Source organism: Sceloporus undulatus, chromosome 7 (genome assembly GCF_019175285.1).
Source record: "Sceloporus undulatus isolate JIND9_A2432 ecotype Alabama chromosome 7, SceUnd_v1.1, whole genome shotgun sequence".
Taxonomy (NCBI): Eukaryota; Metazoa; Chordata; class Lepidosauria; order Squamata; family Phrynosomatidae; genus Sceloporus; species Sceloporus undulatus.
This window is the reverse complement of record NC_056528.1, coordinates 15106413-15128017: the sequence shown is the minus strand read 5'-3', so window position 1 is coordinate 15128017 and position 21605 is coordinate 15106413. Positions and strand designations below refer to the sequence as shown.

The 21605-nt window shown below is 45.0% G+C and overlaps 1 protein-coding gene across 1 annotated transcript in view; it reads left to right on the top strand.

Annotated features, from left to right (window-relative positions):
• The first annotated feature begins 315 nt into the window (after positions 1-315).
• PAPPA (pappalysin 1) overlaps positions 316-21605 on the top strand; it is a 97326-nt gene continuing 76036 nt past the window's right edge. The window contains exons 1-5 of the mRNA XM_042478653.1: positions 316-1387; positions 11429-11574; positions 14749-15042; positions 15518-15710; positions 19840-19961. Of these exons, the coding sequence (XP_042334587.1) occupies positions 378-1387; positions 11429-11574; positions 14749-15042; positions 15518-15710; positions 19840-19961 (1765 nt within the window). The 5' untranslated portion in view covers positions 316-377. The remainder of the gene's footprint in view (positions 1388-11428; positions 11575-14748; positions 15043-15517; positions 15711-19839; positions 19962-21605) is intronic.

The window sequence follows — 21605 nt, the reverse complement described above, 5'->3', positions numbered from 1 at the left end:
CCTGCCCACCCACTTCTGACATAGGATGGAGGTCCCATTGACGTCATTGGCCTTCAGCAGTCCTTAACCTTTGGTTTGATACTTGACTCCTTTATCTCATTCTCTGCAGCTTGGTCACCAGAATGGTTAATGTCGCCTAGCCCTGTGCCAACTTGTTTATTCTGAAAATGGTGATCGTTTTAATTGGATGTAACAGAGTAATATTTTTTTTCTTGCTGTACTCATCCATATTTTCTTTCTTTCTTTCTTTCTTTCTTTCTTTCCTTCTCTCTTTCTCTTTCTTTCTTTCTTTCTTTCTGCGTGTATGAAACATAGGTCTATATGACAAATGTTCTTACACCATCCTTGACCGAGGATGGGTCCTGGGAATTAACAACATGAGTGACCAGGGCAAGAGAGACCCCCGTTATTTTTTTTCCTTGAAGACAGACCGGGCCCGGAAGGTCACCACCATCACCGATCATCGCAGCTACCTCCCAAATCAATGGGTCCACCTGGCCATCACTTACGATGGACGCCTGATGAAGCTTTATGTGAATGGCGCCCAGGTGGCCACTAGCGGGGAACAGGTGGGGAGCATCTTCAGCCCTTTGACCTCAAAGTGCAAGGTCCTCCTCCTTGGAGGGAATGCCCTGAATCAGAATTACCGAGGCCATATAGAACATGTCAGTCTTTGGCGAACAGCTCGGTCTCAGAAGGAAATTCTGGTGGACATGACCATGATGACTCACGAAGTAGATGATCCTCTACCTCAGCTCGTTTTTCAGGAGACTTTACTGAATGTGAAAAGCATCTGGTCCCCCATGAAAGACAGCCCAAGTCTTCCTCAGATCGAATACATTTCCCACCCCGACTACCTGTTGGATACAAGTCTTGATCCTCCTCCGTGTGGGCAAACAGTCTGTGACAACGTGGAGGTCATCGCCAGCTATAACAACCTCCCGAGCTTCCGTCGTAAGAAGGTTGTCCGCTACCGAGTGGTGAACATCTATGATGACCACCATCGGAACCCAACCATCCGCCGGGAACAGATAGACTTCCAGCACCAACAGCTGAATGATGCCTTCAGTCCGTACAACATTACATGGGAACTGGAGGTGTTGGAGGTGAGGAACTCCACCTTGCGGCATCGCCTCATCCTGGCCAATTGTGAAATTAGCAAGATTGGGGACGAGAACTGCGACCCAGAATGCAACCATACCTTAACTGGGTATGATGGCGGGGATTGTCGGCATGTCCGCCATGCATCCTTCAACCGGAAGAAGCAGAACGGTGTGTGCGACATGGATTGTAACTATGAGAAGTACAACTTCGATGGCGGGGATTGCTGTAACCCAGAGATAACGGATGTCACCAAGACGTGCTTCGATCCAGATTCTCCGTACAGGTAGGCATATTCTTAAACAAATAAGGTCCTTGTAAACATACCAGGCCTACCTATGCTTAATCCTGTATAACTATCAGGTAACAACAAAACTGGTTGTAATTAATTCATTGCAATTGGTGAATTGTAATGAATTATAATTGATTAATTGTATTTATTTATAACTTAATTGAACCCAATTACAGTTAATTGCAATGACACCCAGTCTACTGTAATTAATTATACATAGTTAATTGCAGTCCCTTTTAACTGTAATTGATTGCAGTTAATTACGAGAGTTAATTGTAATTAAGAATAAGTGTAATTAAGGGGCAAACATGGTATAATGGTTTGAGCACTGGACTGTGACTCTAAAGAGCAGGGTTCGAATCCCCGCTCAACTGTGAAACCCACTGGGCCAATTCACACTCTCTCAGCCTCAGAGGATGACCATGGCAATCCCCCCTTGGATAGGTTTGTTCTATGGTTCCCCCAAGTCAGAAATCACTTGAGGGGTGAAAGGATTGCATTCTTAGATACCTCATGGACTCTCACAGAGAGAAAAGGTTTGTTCTCTGCTGCCCCAGAATCAGGTGTAATTAGGGTTGCCATATCCCACCTGTGGGCGGGACTTTCCCGGTTTTGGGCAGGTCCACACAGTCTCGCCCCGGGCTGCCCCCGCCCCCAGGCTTTGTTGCAAAGGCCTCTCTTCTTTGGCAAGGGGGCTTCCCTTCCCTCTTTGGCTCCACTGGAGCCAAGGGAGGGAGAGAAGCCTCGCTGGCCAAGGCCAGACTTCTTTCCCCGCCTGAGCTCCGACGGCAAAAACGGAGCCCAGGCGGGGGAGCCCAGGCGGGGAAAGAATCCTCCCCTCAGGGAGGCTCCTTTTCAAATGTAGGGGGGAAATGTCCTACATTTGAAAATTTTATCCTACATTTGTCCTGGTTTGGAGGTCCTGACGTATGGCAACCCTAGGTGTAATGGCTTTAAGTTGCAGGAGGGGAGCTTTCAGTTGAACATTAGAAGGAAATTCTTGATGGTAAGCATGGTTTGGAAATGGAGCTAATGACCTATAGAGATGGCGAGGTCCCCTTCCCTAGATGTCTTCAAAAAGAGGCTGGACCGCTAACTGTTGGGGAGGCTTTAGCTGGAGATCATGCGCTGAGCAAGAGGTAGAACTAGATGCTATCTTCCAGCTCTAGGATTCTAGGATCCAAGAGGTACATTTCACCAGGGCATAGAGAACCTAACTGAGCTTAATCCAGGTTGCAAGCCAGCCTTCATGAGAGAAATATTAAGGTTAAATGGAGAATGAAGTGTGTGGATGTTCATGTGCACTTGTTTTCCTGTATCAGTATGGGGTGTCCGAATTTTATATGTGCATTTATTTTTCTGGAGGTGGCTTTGGGTACCCTCGGAACAGAGGGGAATATTCATGAACGCTACAGGAGAAATGTCTAGGAGGGAAGAAGTATATATTGGGCCCACCTGAGCTGATAGGATGGGTCTTGCTACTTATTTCACCTTGGGAAATGACACTGATAGAGAGTTCAGGGAAGGAACCAAACCAACATTCATCCCAGATGACCCATTGGGCTGAAACATGGTGTCCCACCTCTCTGTCTGGTGTAGCCAGCCAGAAAACAGAGCTTCAAAAAGTTATTCTTTTGGATTAATCCTCCCCAAATTCTCTGTGCTGCTGGATTTGTAGACCGCACAAGTAACTTTCCAAGACCATGCTTGGTGGAGGATTCTGGGTGTTGTCATCCAGTATATTTTTTTCTAGTTCTGCTAACTGAATTGATTCTGGAAGTTGCTGTCCATGTAACTTTTTCAAGCTCAGACAGAAAGCCTTTGGATTTGGAGATGGCCATTATATTTAACAGTGGTGGGTTCCTACTCAAGAAAATACAGGATGTCCATGAGCTGGCTGCATTTTGGAACTTGGCAAAGGTTTGGCAGTATCTGAGCCAAAATCTGCTTCGTACGGTTTTCGCTTTCACCTGGTCTTCCTAAGCCTTCTTTTCTTGGTGAGAGAGTTATTTGATGAATATTATCTCCTCCGTGTGTGTATGGAGAATTGTTCCCCGGGGGGAGGAAATGTGATGTTTTTTAATGAAAGTTTTATTTCGGCAATAAACTGAATCAGGATGTTAAAAGTTAAGCAATGAAAATGGATGAGGTTTTATGGCTCAGGAACGATTGCCGGAGAGTCCTGCGGAGCAAGAGAAATATCGGCGCAGCCTCTATGAATTCAGGGAAAGCTGTTTGTTTCTTTTAAAGCCAGCGTTGTATCATCCTGAGCAATAACTGTCACTTGGAAGCAGACACATATTTATTAGCTCAGGTGAGTTTCAGTGCAGTCTTGTAAATAAAGCCACAAAAGTTACTAGCCCTGCAAAATGTTTTACTAGTCTCCCGGGGGTTGGCAGAGGAGAGATGGAGAGCTCTGTCTCTCCTTTAGCAGCTGCTACATTTCTGGGTCGTGTTTGATAGTTGCAGTCGGTGCGTTGGAAGCGCACTGCATATGAGCATCCTTGCTTAGCAGTGATTTGGACCCAATCTTACCAGTCCTTGGTCCTGTCTACTTTGGCGTGGGGAAGTTCGGAGTCTCCTGATTTTTCCTTGTTGCAAAGACTTTGCATTTTGTGATCAATAGGTATATCATCTCACAGTACGTTGAAAGTACAACATCCTCACTCTGGACATTTTGGCTTCTAGGGAGAGTTCAGGCTTGACCCATTCAACAGTCCATGTTATCCATAGAACTTTCCTCCAGCACCACATTTCATATGAGTTTATTCTCTTCCTGTCATTGCCAGCTTTCTTCACTCTCTAACTTTTGCAAACAGACATAGAAATTAGAAATCGTATGGTAGAGCCAGTATGGTGCAGTGGTTTGAATGTTGGACTAGAACTCTGTAGACCAGGGTTCAAATCTCAATTTGGTTATATAAACCTATTGGGTGACTTTTGGCAACTCATATTCTCTGAGCCTCAGAGGATGGCAATGGCAAACTTCCTCTGAACAAATCTATCCAATGAGTCCCCATGATAGGGTCGCCTTAGGATCGCCATAAGTTGGAAATGACTTATGGTGACTCTGAGGCACACAACAACAACAACAACAACAACAACAACAACAACAGAGTGGTTTGAGTGTTGGCCTATGACTCTGGAGGCCAGGGTTCGATTCCCTGCTCAATCATGGAAACCCACTGGCTAACCTTGGGTAAGTGACACACTCTCAGCCTCAGAGGATGGCAATGGCAAACCTCCTCTGAACAAATCTTTCCAAGAAAACCCCTTAATAGGGTTGCCTTAGGGTCGCTATAAGTCGGAAATGACTTGAAGGCACCCCACAACATGGCAACAAGCAAATGTGTAAGGGGAGGGAGAGAACGGCGGAGTAATGTGTGCATTAGGAGAAAGGTCCACAAACATGCATACAATACATTCACAGGTTGGTTTGTTTTTTTAAAGTAAACCATTGCAACATCAGGATGGGGGGAAACCTCTTATATTTGATAAATAGGAATGAAGCAAAATTGCACGGTGGTCTATCCTTGGCGCAAGCGCCAAACTTCAGCTTTCTTCAGCTCCTCTGTTAAAAGAAGGCAGGGTTCTTCCCCCTCCCGCCCCATTTTCCCCTTCAAGTTGGCAGTCATTTTTATGCGCTCGTTTTGTTCTGATCCAATGCCAGGACAGGGGCTCCGCGCCCGTGACGTCGAAACCCGGTGTGCCTTTTGACATCCACAGCTGTTAGTCTGGAGCAGACTGTGACTTACGGCTACTAAGCGAGCCTCTGTGTTTTTTTAATAGCCACACAAGGCAGCTATTAATAGAAGAGGTTTACCAAAAATATAGAACTGTTTGACAGTAAGGGGAAACCTGCGGGACCGACGCCAGGAAAATTTCCATCTTGAATTTCTACCAAAAGATGTAAAATTAACTGCACAAAGGAAAGGGTGGAACCCAGTTCTTGGATATTGATATGGATATTTTCCCCCTTTCTTTTCTACCCTGCCTCCCTCCTTGCTGCATGTTCATGGTGAGTCAGTTCCTTCATAATACAAGGAAACGGTTGACAAAGAAGTTTTACTGGAGGGACAAACAATGGCCTGTATCTTGTTCTTATTCCCTATTAGATTAGGCTCATTGAATCCATCGGATTGAATATGAGCTGATGCATCGTTCAGCAGTTGAGCCAATGGGTCTGCTCTGGTTGGGATGAACCAACAAGATATACCTCATCATATGTTGTTTTTATGTGCCTTGAAGTCATTTCCAACTTATGCTGACTCCAAGGCAAACATGTCATAGGATTTTCTTGGCAAGCTTTGTTCAGAGGAGGTTTGCCTTTACCTTCATCTGAGGATGAGAGAGTGTGACTTGGACAAGTTTTCCCACTTGGAGATCCAAACCCTGGTCTCAAGAGTCATAGCCCTGTGCTGAAACCACTTCCTCCCCAATATTGTTGGCTTGCAACTCCCATCAGACCTGACCAGCATAGCCAATGATGAGAAAGATGGTGGCAGGTGCAATCCATTGATGTCAGGAGTGTATCCTTGCTTTACAGAAATCTCCTCATGGTTTGGAGTTTATGGCTGGAATCCTTACAGATATATTCCACATGGAAGACCTTCCTTCAGCTGAAGGTTGCAGAAGTGAAGTTGAACATGTGGGACCTATCAAGGGGTTTTCTTGACAAGCCTGGTTCAGAGGGGGCTTGCCTTTCCTTCCTCTGAGGTTTAAAGAGTATGGCTTGCCCAAAGTCACCTAGTGGGTTTCCATGGCTGAGCTGAGAATCAATCCCAGGTCTCTGGAGACATAGTCCAACCCTCAAACCACTAGACCATGCTGGCTTAGCTGTACAACGTTGCAGAGCATTACTGCCTAAGTCCTCATGTGGAGACTTACTGTCCACAGCTCTGATGCAGGATCATGGCCAATGTGTGTATTCAGCTGAATGTATCTAAGACCATGGCTGAGCAGGCATGACTGGCTACAACTATACATGTTGACCAGTTGAAAAGTTCTACTTGGTTGCCAAATAACCTGTGGCTTCCTAGAAGTTTTTGAACTCTAATTCCTATCAGCATTGTTCAGCTTGCCCAGGGATGAGGTAAGCAGTTAAACATAATTTCTTGTCAGAGAGAAATCTTGTAGCATTGAGATTAACTGCCAAGAAGTTGGCAGCATGAGCTTTTGTAGACTGAAGAAGGAGACTTGTGTCTATGAAAGCTCATATGGCCAACGTCTTGCTTTCAGTGAGTCTCAAAGATGCCACAAGATATCTCTACATACTAATTCCACAGACTTAGCATGGCTATACCTTTTCTAGCCAAGAGTCAAGTAGTAAAACATAATTGTGGCATTTTATATATCCTTGCATAAACTTTAGTTTGTAATCTAGAGTCTCCCTTGTGTTGTTGGACTAGGATTGCTAACCAGGGTGCATGTTGCTTGGTGCTTTTACGGTTTGAAATCCAGCCCTTTGGGATGATCCAAGTGATCAAATGGTAAGAACTGGATCGTTCTGCCTTCAGGAAGGGGATAGAATCATAGAATCATAGAGTTGGAAGAGACCACAAGGGCCATCCAGTCCAACCCCCTGCCATGCAGGAAATCCAAATCAAAGCATCCCTGACAGATGGCCATCCAGCCTCTGTTTAAAGACCTCCAAGGAAGGAGACTCTATCACCCTCCGAGGGACTGCATTCCACTGTCGAACAGCCCTTACTGTCAGGAAGTTCCTCCTAATGTTCAGGTGGAATCTCTTTTCCTGCAGCTTGCATCCATTGTTCCGGGTCCTGTTCTCTGGAGCAGCAGAAAACAAGCTTGCTCCCTCTTCAATATGACATCCCTTCAAATATTTAAACAGGGCGATCATATCACCTCTTAACCTTCTTTTCTCCAGGTTAAACATCCCCAGCTCCCTAAGTCGTTCCTCATAGGGCATGGTTTCCAGACCTTTCACCATTTTTGTCGCCCTCCTTTGGACACGCTCCAGTTTCTCAATGTCCTTTCTGAATTGTGGCGCCCAGAACTGGACACAATATTCTAGGTGGGGCCTGACCAAAGCAGAATACAGTGGCACTATTACTTCTCTTGATCTAGACACTATACTTCTATATGGGCTCTCCTCTGTGGTTTATGCAGGGAAAAGGGATTCTGAGTCTTTAAAAGCTTGTAAGACAGAGTGTGTGTGTTGGGAAATGCTAGCAGGCTAAAGGAGGGAAAGGTTCATTTTGGGATAAGCTTGTTCTCTAGCAAGCCCTGATATCAGCAGAAAAGAAACAGAAGCTGAAGAGTCCAGCCTGTGTGTGTTTGCACTCTAAATACAGTAACGTGCTTTATCCAGTGTCTTTTCCCTGCTGTCCTTCCTTTTATCTTTCCCCAGTGTTTGCCTCTGCTCTTCAAACAGTGCGACAAATGACCTGGCTATGTCCAGTATTTTTGTTAGGCATAAGTAACAGCTCCCCTTTCACTGCTCCAGGACTCACTGCATAAGGGAGCCCTCTTAGCAGTTCTTAACAGACTCTTAACATGGTCATTCAGTGGCTGGTGGAAAGCAGATTGGAAACGTTTCTGGCTCTGTCCACAAAACCAGACACGGCCCAAGGACATCCTCCATTGAGATCTGCCTGGCTACAGGGACAGTTTTTCGGTTACCTGTTCCCTCTCCAGGCACTGAATGACCATGAAGTGGAGGTACATGGCAGCTAAACTGTACATTTTGGGGGGACACTTAGATTGTTGCATAGGGAGGAAGAGAATTCTGGCCTCCTCTGCAGCGACAAAAGGAGACACGCAAACGTAAGCTGGATGCGCACTTGCGTATGTCACTAACACTCCCAGCATTATGGCAACGTCAAACTGTCGCCAGAATTTCCCATCTTAAGAAGAGGACTGTTTTTGCTTTCTTTGGGTATGTGCCTTGCGCCGGGGTTCCCTCTCCAAATTCCTACACACATACGCAAACACAGATTTCCCTTCCCATTCCAGCTACTATCTCAGACTGCGAAGTTTTATATTAAAAAAAAGAAAGAAAACCAACATATACAGAACTCCTTGGCCTTTCCAAAGAGATGCATCAAAGAAATATTCTAATGACAGTTGGAAAGGCTTTCATCCCCTTCCAGCGCTGTACTCATGGCTTTGAAATGCATCTTTGGCAGCCCTTGAGTCTGGCTTCCTTGGTTCTCCTTGGCATGGGCCCATGTGACTGACATTACGTTCTCCATCATGGGACCCAAATAACCTTGAGAAAGAGGCTAAGCATGGCTCATGGATTGTACCGGGGAAGGAGGGGGAAGACTCCACCATCAGCAACTAAGGAACAGCAAGCTTAGTTGAGACCAAAGGCCTATCTTATAGGCTGGGATGGTGGAGATTTGGGGGAAATGGGAGGCTTCAGCATCTCAAGATGTAAATTTTGGAACCTCTGTTGTATGTTCATAAAGGAGACCCTTAGCAATCCCCTGTTCTTGTCCATCATTGCTGCGTGGAAATATGGCTGCGCAGAAACCAGTGCATTTGTTTCAGGTCTACAGAGGGGGAGGTGAACATGAGAACCTTGTCAGTGGTCAGTGAGTTCTGGCCTTCAGGACACCTCTGACCGCTGGTCTCAAGATCAACATTGCATGGAATGGAAACAGCCCCACCACCACCACCACCAATGTGTCCCTGAGGAGCTGCTTTTTCTTGGCGATTCAATGGAAGGGGGGCTTGGGGACTCCCAGCCCGGAGCTATTTTAGAGTTAGTGACTTCAACTAGGGCCAGAGGGAAAGAGGGGGGAGCGTGTATGGAGGTGACAGTAATGTTATTGTGGAAATGTCTTCCGTCTGTTTTCCATTGGGGAGTCCTCGGGGGATGACTGGAGACCTTTGGTTCCAAGCCAGCTCCCTTCACTGCTCTTCCTTCTGGGAATGGAATTCTCCTCAAGAATTCAAGGAACCCGGCTCAGCAGCACAGAAGAGCAAGCGGTTCATGAGAGTGCCACGTGGAATGATCAGAAACACACGCAGCTTTTCGAGAAGAGTAGAAGGCACCAGCCACGTTCTCTGAGGATCTCTGGCTGAGTGTGTTGCCCTCTTCCTTTTGCCCTGCCAGCCCCCCAGCCTTCTTGCAAACACAACAGAAAGAGAGCGGCAGTTTGAGGTCCCATTATGTTTGCATGTTAAACCCCTGCTTGCTTGGGGAGTCTAGAATCTCAAAATCTTGGAATCTGGAACCAGAACCCAACCTACATCTTGCAATTCTCTATTCTCAATGTCTAAGCTTTAGAGGTAGCCGAGTGACTTAGCAAAGGGGGATCCATTTTGCAGACAGATTCAGGAGAAATGTTTTCTGAATTTCTTCCCATAGACCACCTGTTGGGGGAAAAATGGCTCTCCAAAATAAACAAATTTCATGGAGGGGGAAGGATTCCTACTTGGGGAAGCAATGTCCTCATCTTCCTCCATAGCTATGCTCCTGAACCAGTCCAACTTGTGCCACCTTGAACTCCCTAGAGGAAAGAGCGTTGTTTTTTTAAAAAATGGTATTAAAATACCACTTGGAAGGAGGCTGTAACAAAGCCAAAAGACGCTTGGCTTCTGTGCGCCAGTTCTTGTGCATTTGGGTGACTGCCTGCCTCTCCTTCTCAAGCGATGCAAAGCACCAGCTCTTCCTGAGCGATGCCCGGAGTCAGGCTTGTGTTGGAGACGCACATTTCTTGCTTCTGAGTATCTGATCCCCTCGGTAGTTTCCCATGAGGTGCTTGTCTGCATTGCTAATGAGGCATCAAGAGAGGAGTGGCCCGATCGATGTTCTTGCATGCACAAGACCAGTTTTGACATCAGCTTTCCTGTTGGCTTCTAAAACACACACACACACACACACACACACACACACACCCAACACCTCCTCTTTCTTCCCTCGGGCTTTCTATTCTGCTTCAAACCAGGGCCCTGGGCACACAATCTCTCAAACTCCTCTGTCCTATCTGTGGACAAAGAGACCAGAGAGAGTGTGACTAAATTTCTCCAAGGCGATGCAAGATTCCTGACAGTCTCTCAAGGTATTCTCTTAGAAGTGATAACCAGGAATGCCGCTATGGTGGGGGCACCTAAAGTATTCTGCCCCTTCATGAAATTTTCCTTCAGTCCAGAAATTGCTAGCATTACAGAGTGAGGCGCTGAAAACTGTTCACACCTCTTCTCTTTGGGGATGTTCACATTCCTTTGGTAAATTTCCCTGATCCTTTGCTTTAGCTGCCTAAACTGTATTTATAAATGTTCAACTGATGTTTTAAGTTGTGCTAAAGATCTGAGGACTAGCAGTGAAAGCAGAGATAACTGTATAGGGAAGGAACATTTGCAAATATGGATTGGCCACCTCCTAAGGTCCTGTCTGCACTGGCCCAGGATACTTTTGCGGAGGCCTAGAGTATCCTGGTCCCAGAGCTGACCCAGCCATTAGCCCTCTCTTCCAACACCGGTCAGCTGTTCATAGGCATGTCCCGCTGTGCCAACCGGCATGCCATTGCTTGCTTTGAGGTCAGAACAAGGTGCCCAGCATTGGTCACATGGACGAGCATCTTGTTCTAACCTCAAAGTGAGTGCTGTGCATTAATGGGGCACATTTTGAATAGCCACTCAATGATGGAACAATGATCTTCTGGGAAGATCTGGAGCCAACAAAGAGTTACTTAAATCTGTTTTAACTGTGGTATACCTCAGGTTTGGCACTGAATGCCACAGACATCATCAGACTATTTGTACCAGACTCTGGGACTGGGCCCTGTGTCATCTGGACTCTCCACCGAGAGTAATCCTAAACTCCACCCATGAGATGGTCTCCAAATTTTCTTTTCCTTTGAGCATCTCATCCCCCCATACACAGGAAATGTATTTTCTATCAAGAGAATAGTCCAAAAAACTGTGCAAGAAACGCTGAACCAAACGTAGAGCCAAAACCACCATCCCCAGTAGCCTCTCTCGTGTTGACTTCTGCGAAGAGTTTTCCATATTTTGAGGGCATGCTACCATTTATATGAATCTCTTCTTGTCTTTCCGTTGCAGGGCATACCTAGATGTCAAAGAGCTGAAGAACTGGCTCAATCTAAATGGGTCGACCCATCTCAACATCTTCTTTGCCAACTCATCCGAGGAAGAGCTGGCTGGCATGGCCACTTTTCCGTGGGACAAAGAAGCATTAGTCCACTTGGGTAAGTCAAGGAAAGAGACCACATGCGGACATGTCGATGTGACAGAAAAGGACAAGCTGGGATGCCATAAACTTTTGTTCTGATGACTTACGATTTCCAGTAACAGCCTGAAGTGGCCCAAGGGATTTTGAAAAAGAGGAGGGGGGATGGACGGAAAAAGGCAGGGGGGAAATCAAGACAACAAAAATATTCACCATTCCCGGCTTCCTGGCTTACAACCAGGAAAATATTAGATTATAAACCCCAAGCATATTATGGTATTTCTCAGATGATGATGTCAGGGCCGAAATATTTCACCTTTAACAATGAAGCTACTTCGAAGGGCATTTTCTCCATGAGCGTAATTGATGAGAATTTGGGAGAAGGGGAGCAGTTTTTGAGATTGGAGCGGGAGAAATACAACAGAGGGATTCATCACACAAAGAAGGAAAATGGGATGACCCTCTGAAACAGTTGCTTGTCCGTGGCGTATTGGTTCCATGACGGATCGGGTCAAAGCGCTGGGACTTTTAGATTAGCAGAGATAACGGTATGTCCCTATTCCTTCTGAGTTTCACTTTAATCCTGACAATCACTGGGCCAGGAGTGACAGGTTGAATGCTCTCTGCAACAAATTACAAGTGGCTTTTATCGCAACACAAAGTTCTTGAGGTTGTGAATGCACCATTAAGATCTGCTAGCTTTGCAGATGACCTATTCCTGATCAGCTAAACTGGTTGGCTGATTTGGATCAGTACAGTAGGATCTGCTTCTTTGGACCCACCTTACGGATGTAGATGTCTCCTTGAGGGATCTGTCATGATGTGTGCTTGTGAATCAAAATGTATCATTGCACTACTACTTCTTTCCCAAGGGCTATATGTCCAGCGTATGGGAAGATCACACTTTTGGATGGCAACACTCAGAATCTCGCAGCCAACATGGATAGTTGCCATGCTGCCTGGGGAATTCTAGAAATTCAAATCCAAAAAAAGTAACTGTGCATGTCTTTGGCTATTGATGGCTTGGAACAAGCAATAGAGATTTCCTTGCTTCGAGCGTGTACAGTTTGGGAGCTTCCCAAAGACACTCTCCTGGTCGCTTTTTGGAAATAGATTACCAGGGAGATGCATCTTGACCTGGTTCAGCACCAGAAGGTGTGTTGCATGGGCATTTCACCAGCATAGGCTTGGCTACCTTGGTGGTGTTTTTCCCCACCTCCATTTATGTTTATGCTTTAACGCACAAGGAATGAGGGAGATCCAATGTTGAAAGGTGAAGCTGACTCTCCCTATTCAATGAACAATTTTGTGGGCATTGGGTAGAACATGCTCTCCTGATTCCAGAGCCCCTCTTGGTAGGTGATATTGTTTAATCTATCCAACCTTCCTCTTCAAGAACCATAGCATGGTCTGACGGTAGTTTCTTGAGTGGCCATGGACGAAACAATATGGCCAGATGAATGCCATCCACAGGCAAGTGGTCAGCTTGGCCCTCACCTCTAAATGTTAACCTTCTGAAAATTGGCCCAACTTCATTCTTCCCCGTTTGCCACCTCTTGATGGGTCAGTGAGAAGTTGGCTAGTGGAGACATGACCTTAACGTTGAGGTGCATAGGTTGTGCTCCCAAGGTGAAGACCACTTCTCCTAAAGGACTAGGTCTCCTACCTCTGCTTGGTGACTCACAGTTATGTTTTTGTGTATTAGTTGCTGGTGAATACAAGATGGAGGATGCAGGTGAATTCTTGTCCTGTGGATGTCTTTCCCATAAGCAACTGGTTGGTCATTGGACTGAAATAGGCCCATCAGGGGTCTGCTTCTGACGTTCATGGACTGGTGGTTTGACTCTGTATAAGGAAGCTTCTTTATGGAGATGGGTCTGACTGCTAAGCGAGAAGACTAAAGAACTGGCTTGCAGCTAGCAATACATGAGCGGCGCTTTTTAAAAATGCAGATAACTAGATATTTGGGCTAATTGGCTTTGTACTTTCCTGTAGCACCTCCTGCTGGACCAGCCGCTGCCTTTTAATGGGCCTTTCGTTGGGTTTGCCTTTTCTTTTAAAACTGACCTTTCGGTGTCAAAGGCAGTAAATTTCATCCTCTCTGAATTTAGCTGATTGGCAGAGGTCACTGTTCGACGCACGCTTCCCTCCAAACGCGCGTCGAACGGTAGTCGTAGTAGCGGCGACAAAGGGATAAAAATATTTCGCGGACAGCCTGTAGTCGATTCTCCAAAGAAAAAGAAAGAGGGGAGAATTAATTTCCTGTAGTAACAACCCTCACTGCCCTCTTTCTCCCTCGGAGAGAACTTTCTCCCCAATCTCTCCATATTCTTTTTCTTTTGCCTTCCATAAATCCAATATGTATTTAATAACGAAATAAAATGAAATCTGCTAGGTTGTCCAGATCTTAGCTTTGGAGTATAGATCATGCGGGGGACAGGGCTATTGTGTGTATGTGTGTGTTGCTATTGGTTTAGATGCTTGACAGCTTTGAAAAATGTCCGCTGTCCCCTCTGCCCCAAAAATACAGTAAAGAAAAGAAGAAGAGGAGGAGGAGGAGGAAGAGGAGGAAGAGGAAGAGGAAGACCGTACAACTTGCACAGCTGCCTCAGGCTTGATAAAACTGAGCAAACCTGTACTGTATTATGCTTGTATCTCTTCCATTAAGAAGGGTTGTTCCAATATCTCTAGCAATCGGAAAATAATAATAATAAGAAAAACTAAGAGACAGGGATCATATAGTCTCTTGCCACAATACTTTTGATGGCTACTTGTTGGTTTCTGGACACAATTCAAAGGGATGGTCATGACCCCTAAAGTCTGATAGATGGATCCACCTCCTCAGACCTCAAGATCTTCAGCAGAAGCCCTACTTTTCATTCTGGGACAACAAAAAGGAAAGAAACACAACAGCACTCCCCTCCTGAGAAGCAAGTCTAAAAAAGTGTAGTGGTCACAAAATAAACATGATAAATATAATATCAAGGTGGTTCTTGTGTGCCCCCAAGTCATGTCCGACTTATGGTGATCTAAGGTGGACCTATCATGGGGTTTTCTGGGGCTGAGTGTGGGACTCTCCCAAGATCATCGAGTGGGTTTTCATCAGAAATCAATCCAGCTTTCTTCTTGTCAGAGTTTCTTGACACGTAAATGTATGTGTGTGTGTATTCATATATATTTTCTTTCCACACAGGGGGAATTGTGTTGAATCCTTCCTTCTATGGCATACCTGGCCATACCCACACCATGATCCATGAAATTGGGCACAGTCTGGGGCTTTACCACGTCTTCAAAGGCATCTCTGAGATCTTCTCCTGCAGTGATCCATGCATGGAAACGGAGCCTTCCTTTGAGACGGGCGACCTCTGTCACGACACCAACCCAACACCAACGCACAAAGTCTGTGGCGATCCAGCCCCTGGCAGTGACATGTGTGGTTTCCGGAGCTTCCAGAACACACCCTTCAACAACTTTATGAGCTATGCAGGTACTCTTCTTTCTTCCATTCTGTCTCTGGAGTCATTGGCTATTCAAGTTGGTCTTCAACAGTGTTGACAGCCAGGTTTAGAGCAGTGCTACTCAAAGCGGTGGCCCACAGACCAGCGCTAGTCCATAAGCCATCAGTTCTAGCTCCTTGGATAGCTTCCAGAAAAGAAAGAAACCATTGTAGCCAATGGACCATGGCACATTACAAAATGAAATGGCTGTTCCTTGACATTAGATAGTATCATAACCTCAGGTTTAGGGCATGGGTGGGGAACTGCAATAAGTCTAGGTTCAATCTTATGCCCTTGGTGTCTCTGAGAGTAGTATGGACTACCAAAAACTAGGAGGACAAAACACAAATGGGTGGAACTGTAGTATATTTCACCAGGTCATAACTCTCTTTCTCACTTCTATCCCCCTTCCCCCAAACTCTCTGTGTTTGTCTGTTTGCTGGTTGGCTTCCTCCCTCATCCCAGATGATGACTGCACCAACTCTTTCACGCCCAACCAAGTGGCCAGAATGCATTGCTACTTGGACCTGGTCTACCAAAGCTGGCAGCCTGTAAAGAAGCCGGCTCCCATCGCTCTCATGCCACAGCTGGTGGATTGGACCAGTTCTTCCATCACCCTGGAGTGGTTTCCTCCCATCGACAGACACTTCTTTGAAAGGTGATTGGGAAGGAGGGTGCACAGACGTGCTAGTTTGACCCTGAGATGTCTGGTGTTTGGATGAAAGTATGGATGCTTACTACCTGTGGTTCCAGTGGTGATAGGTGTTTTGGGAACCACCACCACCACCTTTGGTTCCAGTAGTGATCGGTGCTTTTGGAGCAATTCCAAACTGACCAATCCTCTGAATGAAATCACCATAAATTGGCTCATAACAGCCCAAGTAGAACAGATAACACCACGTGGATGTTGCCACATTATCTGACAGTATCTCACCCATTTCCTCCATTTTTGGATAGAACGAAAATAATTGATGGTCCAAACCTCTAGCCAGTTATACTTGGTAGACTGTGAAAGAGAAACAGTAATACTAACAGGCCAATTGAAGGAAGGGAATGTGTCTGATTATCCAAATAGTACTTGATGCAATATTCCCACTAGTGAGGCAAGGTCCTTGGGCAGATATATATATGGAGAGGTACCCCTTCAAATGAGTCAGTGTGGTGTAGTGGTTTGAGCATTGGGCTGTGACTCTAGAGGCCAGGGTTCAGGTATGGAATCCCTCTGAGTGACCTTGGACAAGTCACTCTCTCTCAACCTCAGAAGATGGCAGAAGAAAACCTGCAAAGAAAACCCCATGATAGGGTCACCTTAGGATCACCATACATCAGAAATGACTTGAAGGCACCACCACAACAGTGACACTTTCAAGTATTAAGGTCTTAGGTGCTTTAGAGCTTTGTAGGTCATCACCAGCAACTTGAATTCAGACCACGCATGCATTGGTAGACCAGATTCTCCAGCACATCTATAGCCAAACTTACTACCCAAATCCTATGTGTAATCCATGCTAGAGTAGAATGATATATACATGAGATTGACCTATGTGTTGACGGTTGAGTCTGTGGGTCTACTCTTATTGGAAATGGATTGGATATATAATCCAAGTGTGCCCATAGTTGATCTCCTGGAGCTTTAGTTGATCTGAACCTCCAGGAGTTGTTCAGAAACACTGAAGCCTGCTCATGTGTGCAGGCTTTAAAGTCTGAACTGAACCAATGTTCGCTACGCTTTTGCCGACACTGCCACCATCTTCCATCCTTCTCTCTCTTTCTGGCTCTCTTTCCAGAAGGGTAAATTAAGTTCTTGCAATATGCATTTAATTTATATTTCATAAAGCAGTTATTGTATGTTAAATAAATTCCATCTGCCTATTAAAAACACACTGATACAAGGTTAATTGTTATGTAACAAAATCCCTCTTTCTGACATATTTCTTCAGCCTCAATCAGTATGTTTTTAATAATCTGTGGCCAGTTGGTACTTAAATGACATACAATGGGCAGCCTGTTCAATCTAGGATTTCATAACAGAGTTATCATACCTTAAGTCAACACTAGATTTCTTTTACAAACCCTTCCATTGGGGTTTCGATTGCGTCAAGCCGGCATAACTTGAGGATATCTAAGGAGACATTGTCCAGTACTGATGTCATAGCTTTCTTAGTTTCTCAGGCCTAGGATAAATAAATCATGCAGTGGCTTTTGGAGGGCAGATGGGGGGAACTGCTCCAATTCTTTAAACATGTATATATTAGTAACCGATCTATTGTCAGTTCCTGAAAGTTTATCACCAATCTGAGATGATGACTAATACAGTTTTGAAAGATGGATTATGGAGCCGTGTAACTGAGACCCGGTCAGACGTTACCCTTGAGCAGGAACTGAAGATATTTGAGGAGGCCACTTTCTTAGCGTTTCCAACACAGTTTGACCTTATCTACATCTTCTGGATGTAGAACGTCATTGACCACAAGCCGTGCTCCTTCCTAAATGACCCAACTTCAATCAAAATGAATGAGAAGAGATATAATTCTAATGTATATGTATGTATACCCAAACCTGAACAGTGAGTCCCCAGAAGTTGAAGGCACATAACAACAAACACAAGCGCTTACACATATTATACTTACTGCTTCCATTCATCTTTTCAAATACATCATCTGCTGTTATGTCTTTCCGTGACACAAAGGATGCTTTGTACTTACAAATAAAAGGAAGCCTGATCCTTTCAGTATTATCCACATCTCTCTCTCTCCTTCCATGCCTTTTAATTCTCCTGCTTTCAGGTGCGGCGGTTGTCCAAATTTGACACAACCAGTTGCGTGGTGGATGTGTTTTCCTTTTGCATTTCTTTCTTTTAAAATGTATTTGTAACAACAAACAACGACAACAAATTGATTCGCCTGAATGAGAGAAAAAAAAGAGAAGACAAGAAAAGACAGAAGCGACAACAACAACAATAAACGGTACCACAGTTGACCAAGGATCGCAGACATTGATTTTGGAATTTAGCTCTCTAGCAAAACCTGACTGCGGAATATTCTTCAATTGCAAAATTGTATTTGGAAGATGAGACGCCCATCAAATGTCTGTTGACACGATGGAGGGATGCGCGGCGAGTTTTTCTCCGTTGTTGATGCTATAAAGCCAGTTGCATTGAAGGAGTCAGTTCAAAGTGTCTCCAATAAGCAACTGTGTTGAGAAATGAAGGCTGAAGCACACAGGAGAGATGCCATGTGCTAGCACATGTGTACCAAGGGGACAGAGAGATGTTGCGGACCCTGAAGTGGCACCGTTGTGGCATAAATGGTTCCCTCTGTGCATCCATCACCACTTGTCATAATGATAAGCATTTCCCCTCTCCTTTTGAAATGAGAAATGAACAGAGTGGGAAGCGGAGGACAGCAAGAGAGGAGGAAAAGAGAGACCCCTTCATTTCCTGACTGCATCAAGCTGTTTCTAATCTTGTTCTCCCCATACATGGATTTGCAAGGGCATTACTTAATATGCACCGGGTTGACGCAAGCAGATATTGTTCATGGTGCAATGGTGGGGTCCCATCTGGACAAGAGAGGGCCGCATCCCGCCTCGCCGAGCGGCGCCTTCCAGCATGAGAGGCGACAGTCATTTCCGCCACTCCGCCGATTGCTATCGCTTTAACTCGCACACAGTGCCAGGGATTTGCGCAGGACATGTTTTCTTGATTCGAGGGAGAACGACTGAGAAGACTTTTTTGGCATGTTCCCCCTTGGCTGGTGGGCTGTTTTTCATTTCCCATGCGCATTTCCATAACTCTTGGGGGCATGGAAAGGACCCTGAGATTCGGAGGAATGAGAGATGTGTGTTCCCACTCCTTTTGAAGTTGCCTCGCTTTGGCCAGGAGCATTTGCTCATGGTTTGAGTGGAAGACGATTCCATGCGCAACTACAAAGCATACTTTGCAAAGGCATGGGTATTTGGCTATTTGCGCGGTGGCGGAACAAAGGCTTGATTTGTAGCTCTCTAATGGTGTGCCCAGGTGGCTATAATTTAGCTTTTTTACACTTGAGAAGAAGGTGGAAAACAGGCTCTTTATTTGGAATCGGGATCAGACAGAGCCAAATTATTATGTAACCATTACCCATGCGCACAGAAACACACACAGACAACTGGTAATGCAGACATACAATTTGAAAAACATTTGCAAAAGATACAAAGCAATCCCCTTTTATCTATCTATCTGTTTATTTTTCTCTACTTTTTATCAATCTACCTTTAAAGCAATACTATGATCAGTTATTCTTGTTCTCTGTCAGCCTTCAAGTTGCCTATAAACTAATGGTGATGACATGAATTGCACCATTTCTTTTAAGGTAAGGAAGACTTAGAGGTGGTTTGCCATGGCCTTCCTCTAAAATAAACCCTCCAGCAGCTGATATCCTTTGGCAGTTCCCCATCCAAGTACTAACCGGGGCTGACCTTCCTTACCTTCCCAGATTAGACAGGACCTGGCTCTTTCAAAGGATGTTAGTTGAATTTATATGTCACCATTCCTGCAGTAAACTCAATGCAACTTAGAGTGATGTCCAACTGCATTTTATTTCTATGGCGCAGATGCACTCTGAGTCCCGCTCTGTCACTAGTCCTTTCCAAAGACTCTCTTGCACCAGGAAGAAAATTACTACAATTGCTTGTTGAGAAGGAAATGAGTGGGGAATCCTATCCCTGTTTGATTCTATTAGATGCCCTACTTACTCAGCTGTTACTAAGTTGGTGCATTTTCTTCCTGTTTGTTTCCTGCCTCCTAGAGTAGTGGGATCAGCGTGCGATCTCTGCTTGGAAGACCGGGTCCTGGTCCAGTACGCTTTCAGTGCCTCTTCGCCAATGCCGTGTGATCCGTCTGGACACTGGAGTCCCCGAGGCGCAGAAGGTGAGAATCAGTCTTCAGATGTGAAAAAGAAGTGGAAGGGAAAGGGGGATTGGGTGCAAGGAAGAGCCAGGCAAGGAAAAGCAATAAATGAATGCAACAGACTAATAGTGCTGGTTATGATTCAGCATTGGATTATGACTCTGGCGATGAGGGTTTGAGACCCATTGGGTGACTTTGGGCAAGTCACACACTCTCAGCCCCAGAAATGCCCAGTGTGCATCAGAAGAACCCAACACTTGCCAGGAACATCCAATGCTTATTAGAGGTGTATCGAAAGCATCCAGTGTGTATTAGTACACTCTTGCAGGTGCCCAGATGTTCCTCTTTGCAGTTCACTAACAGGGTTCCTTTGCATTTATGCAATGCCAGCTACGGATCTGTAAACTTACGAAATGGAGACCGTGGTGTAGCATTTCATCTTAAGTAATTAGTTCATTTAACTTGCATTGATTTTAATATATGAATTCTATCGCAACACATGTTTCATGCATCTGGTCTATGGTCACCACAGAAAAGGGTGCATCAAGGGCATGCTGGGATTTGCTCTGTGTTTTGGTTTGAACTTTAAATTCATTGATGCAGGATGCCAACTCTTCCCTCCAGAATGGTTTCAGCACCTTGGATAGCGCCACGAAATTTAGAGCCGATTCACCACTCCATTGAGATGGAAACAAGGACAGAAAGAAGAATATCCCTCCCAAAGAGTTGAAAATAGGATTTGAGTGTCAGGAAAACCTGACAAAGAGTGGGAATGAGAGCCTTTGCAGCCTGGGATTTATTCTGCATTGAACATATATGTGTGTTGTGTGTATGTGTGTGGAGAAAATAGCATTTCACATAAAATGCCATTTTATGTGCAGAAAACCACATTTCTGCACAGAAAACCCGTATTTTTTGCAGAGAAAGTATTCCCTTTCCATGCAAAAAAAATCAGCTTCTCCTGTGAAGTCATGCTGCCTTCCATCCGCTTTGCTGTTATCTCAATACCTTCAGCACGAAATGGAGGTACAACATAAGGCGGCGTTTTCACCGTGGAGTTTTCCTCCTCCGTTCCTTCATGAAACCATGCTCCTGTAAATGTAAAAGCAATTGGAAGTTACAGTTGCATTGCAAAAGGATGGTTAGTTGGCAATCATGGCATAATTTGCATTGTTAGTTTGGAATCATAGCATAAGATAGTTGCCAAGTAAATAAATAAATATTAATAACCGGGGTTTTTTTGGAGGGGGAAGGAGGAACAAACAGCAAATTGCTGGCTACATTCAACCTCTGGTCTTTTTTGGATGGGACTCGGCAGATTTTAAAACGATTTTGGCACTGAACTATAAGGTTTACAATCCCGGGGGAGCAAGGTTTGAAGAGGAACATTAGGGATTGCTATTTCTTGACTGTCTAACATAACCTTCTCTACATGCTGCACAATTGCAAAAGGCCCTCTTTTGCTGACCTTTTTCGTTTTTTAAAGAGCAACGTTAAACGCTTTTCTTGTAAGAAAGTGCAGTTTTACCTTTCCGCAGCCAAAGAAAAATCCTCCGGGTATCAATTGACCAATTGTTCCTGCCCCTTCCTCAGTTTGGAAGGCTTGGCTGCAAAGGAAGGGATTTATTTCATTTTGATTTTGATTTTTTTAGCATGGATCGTTGC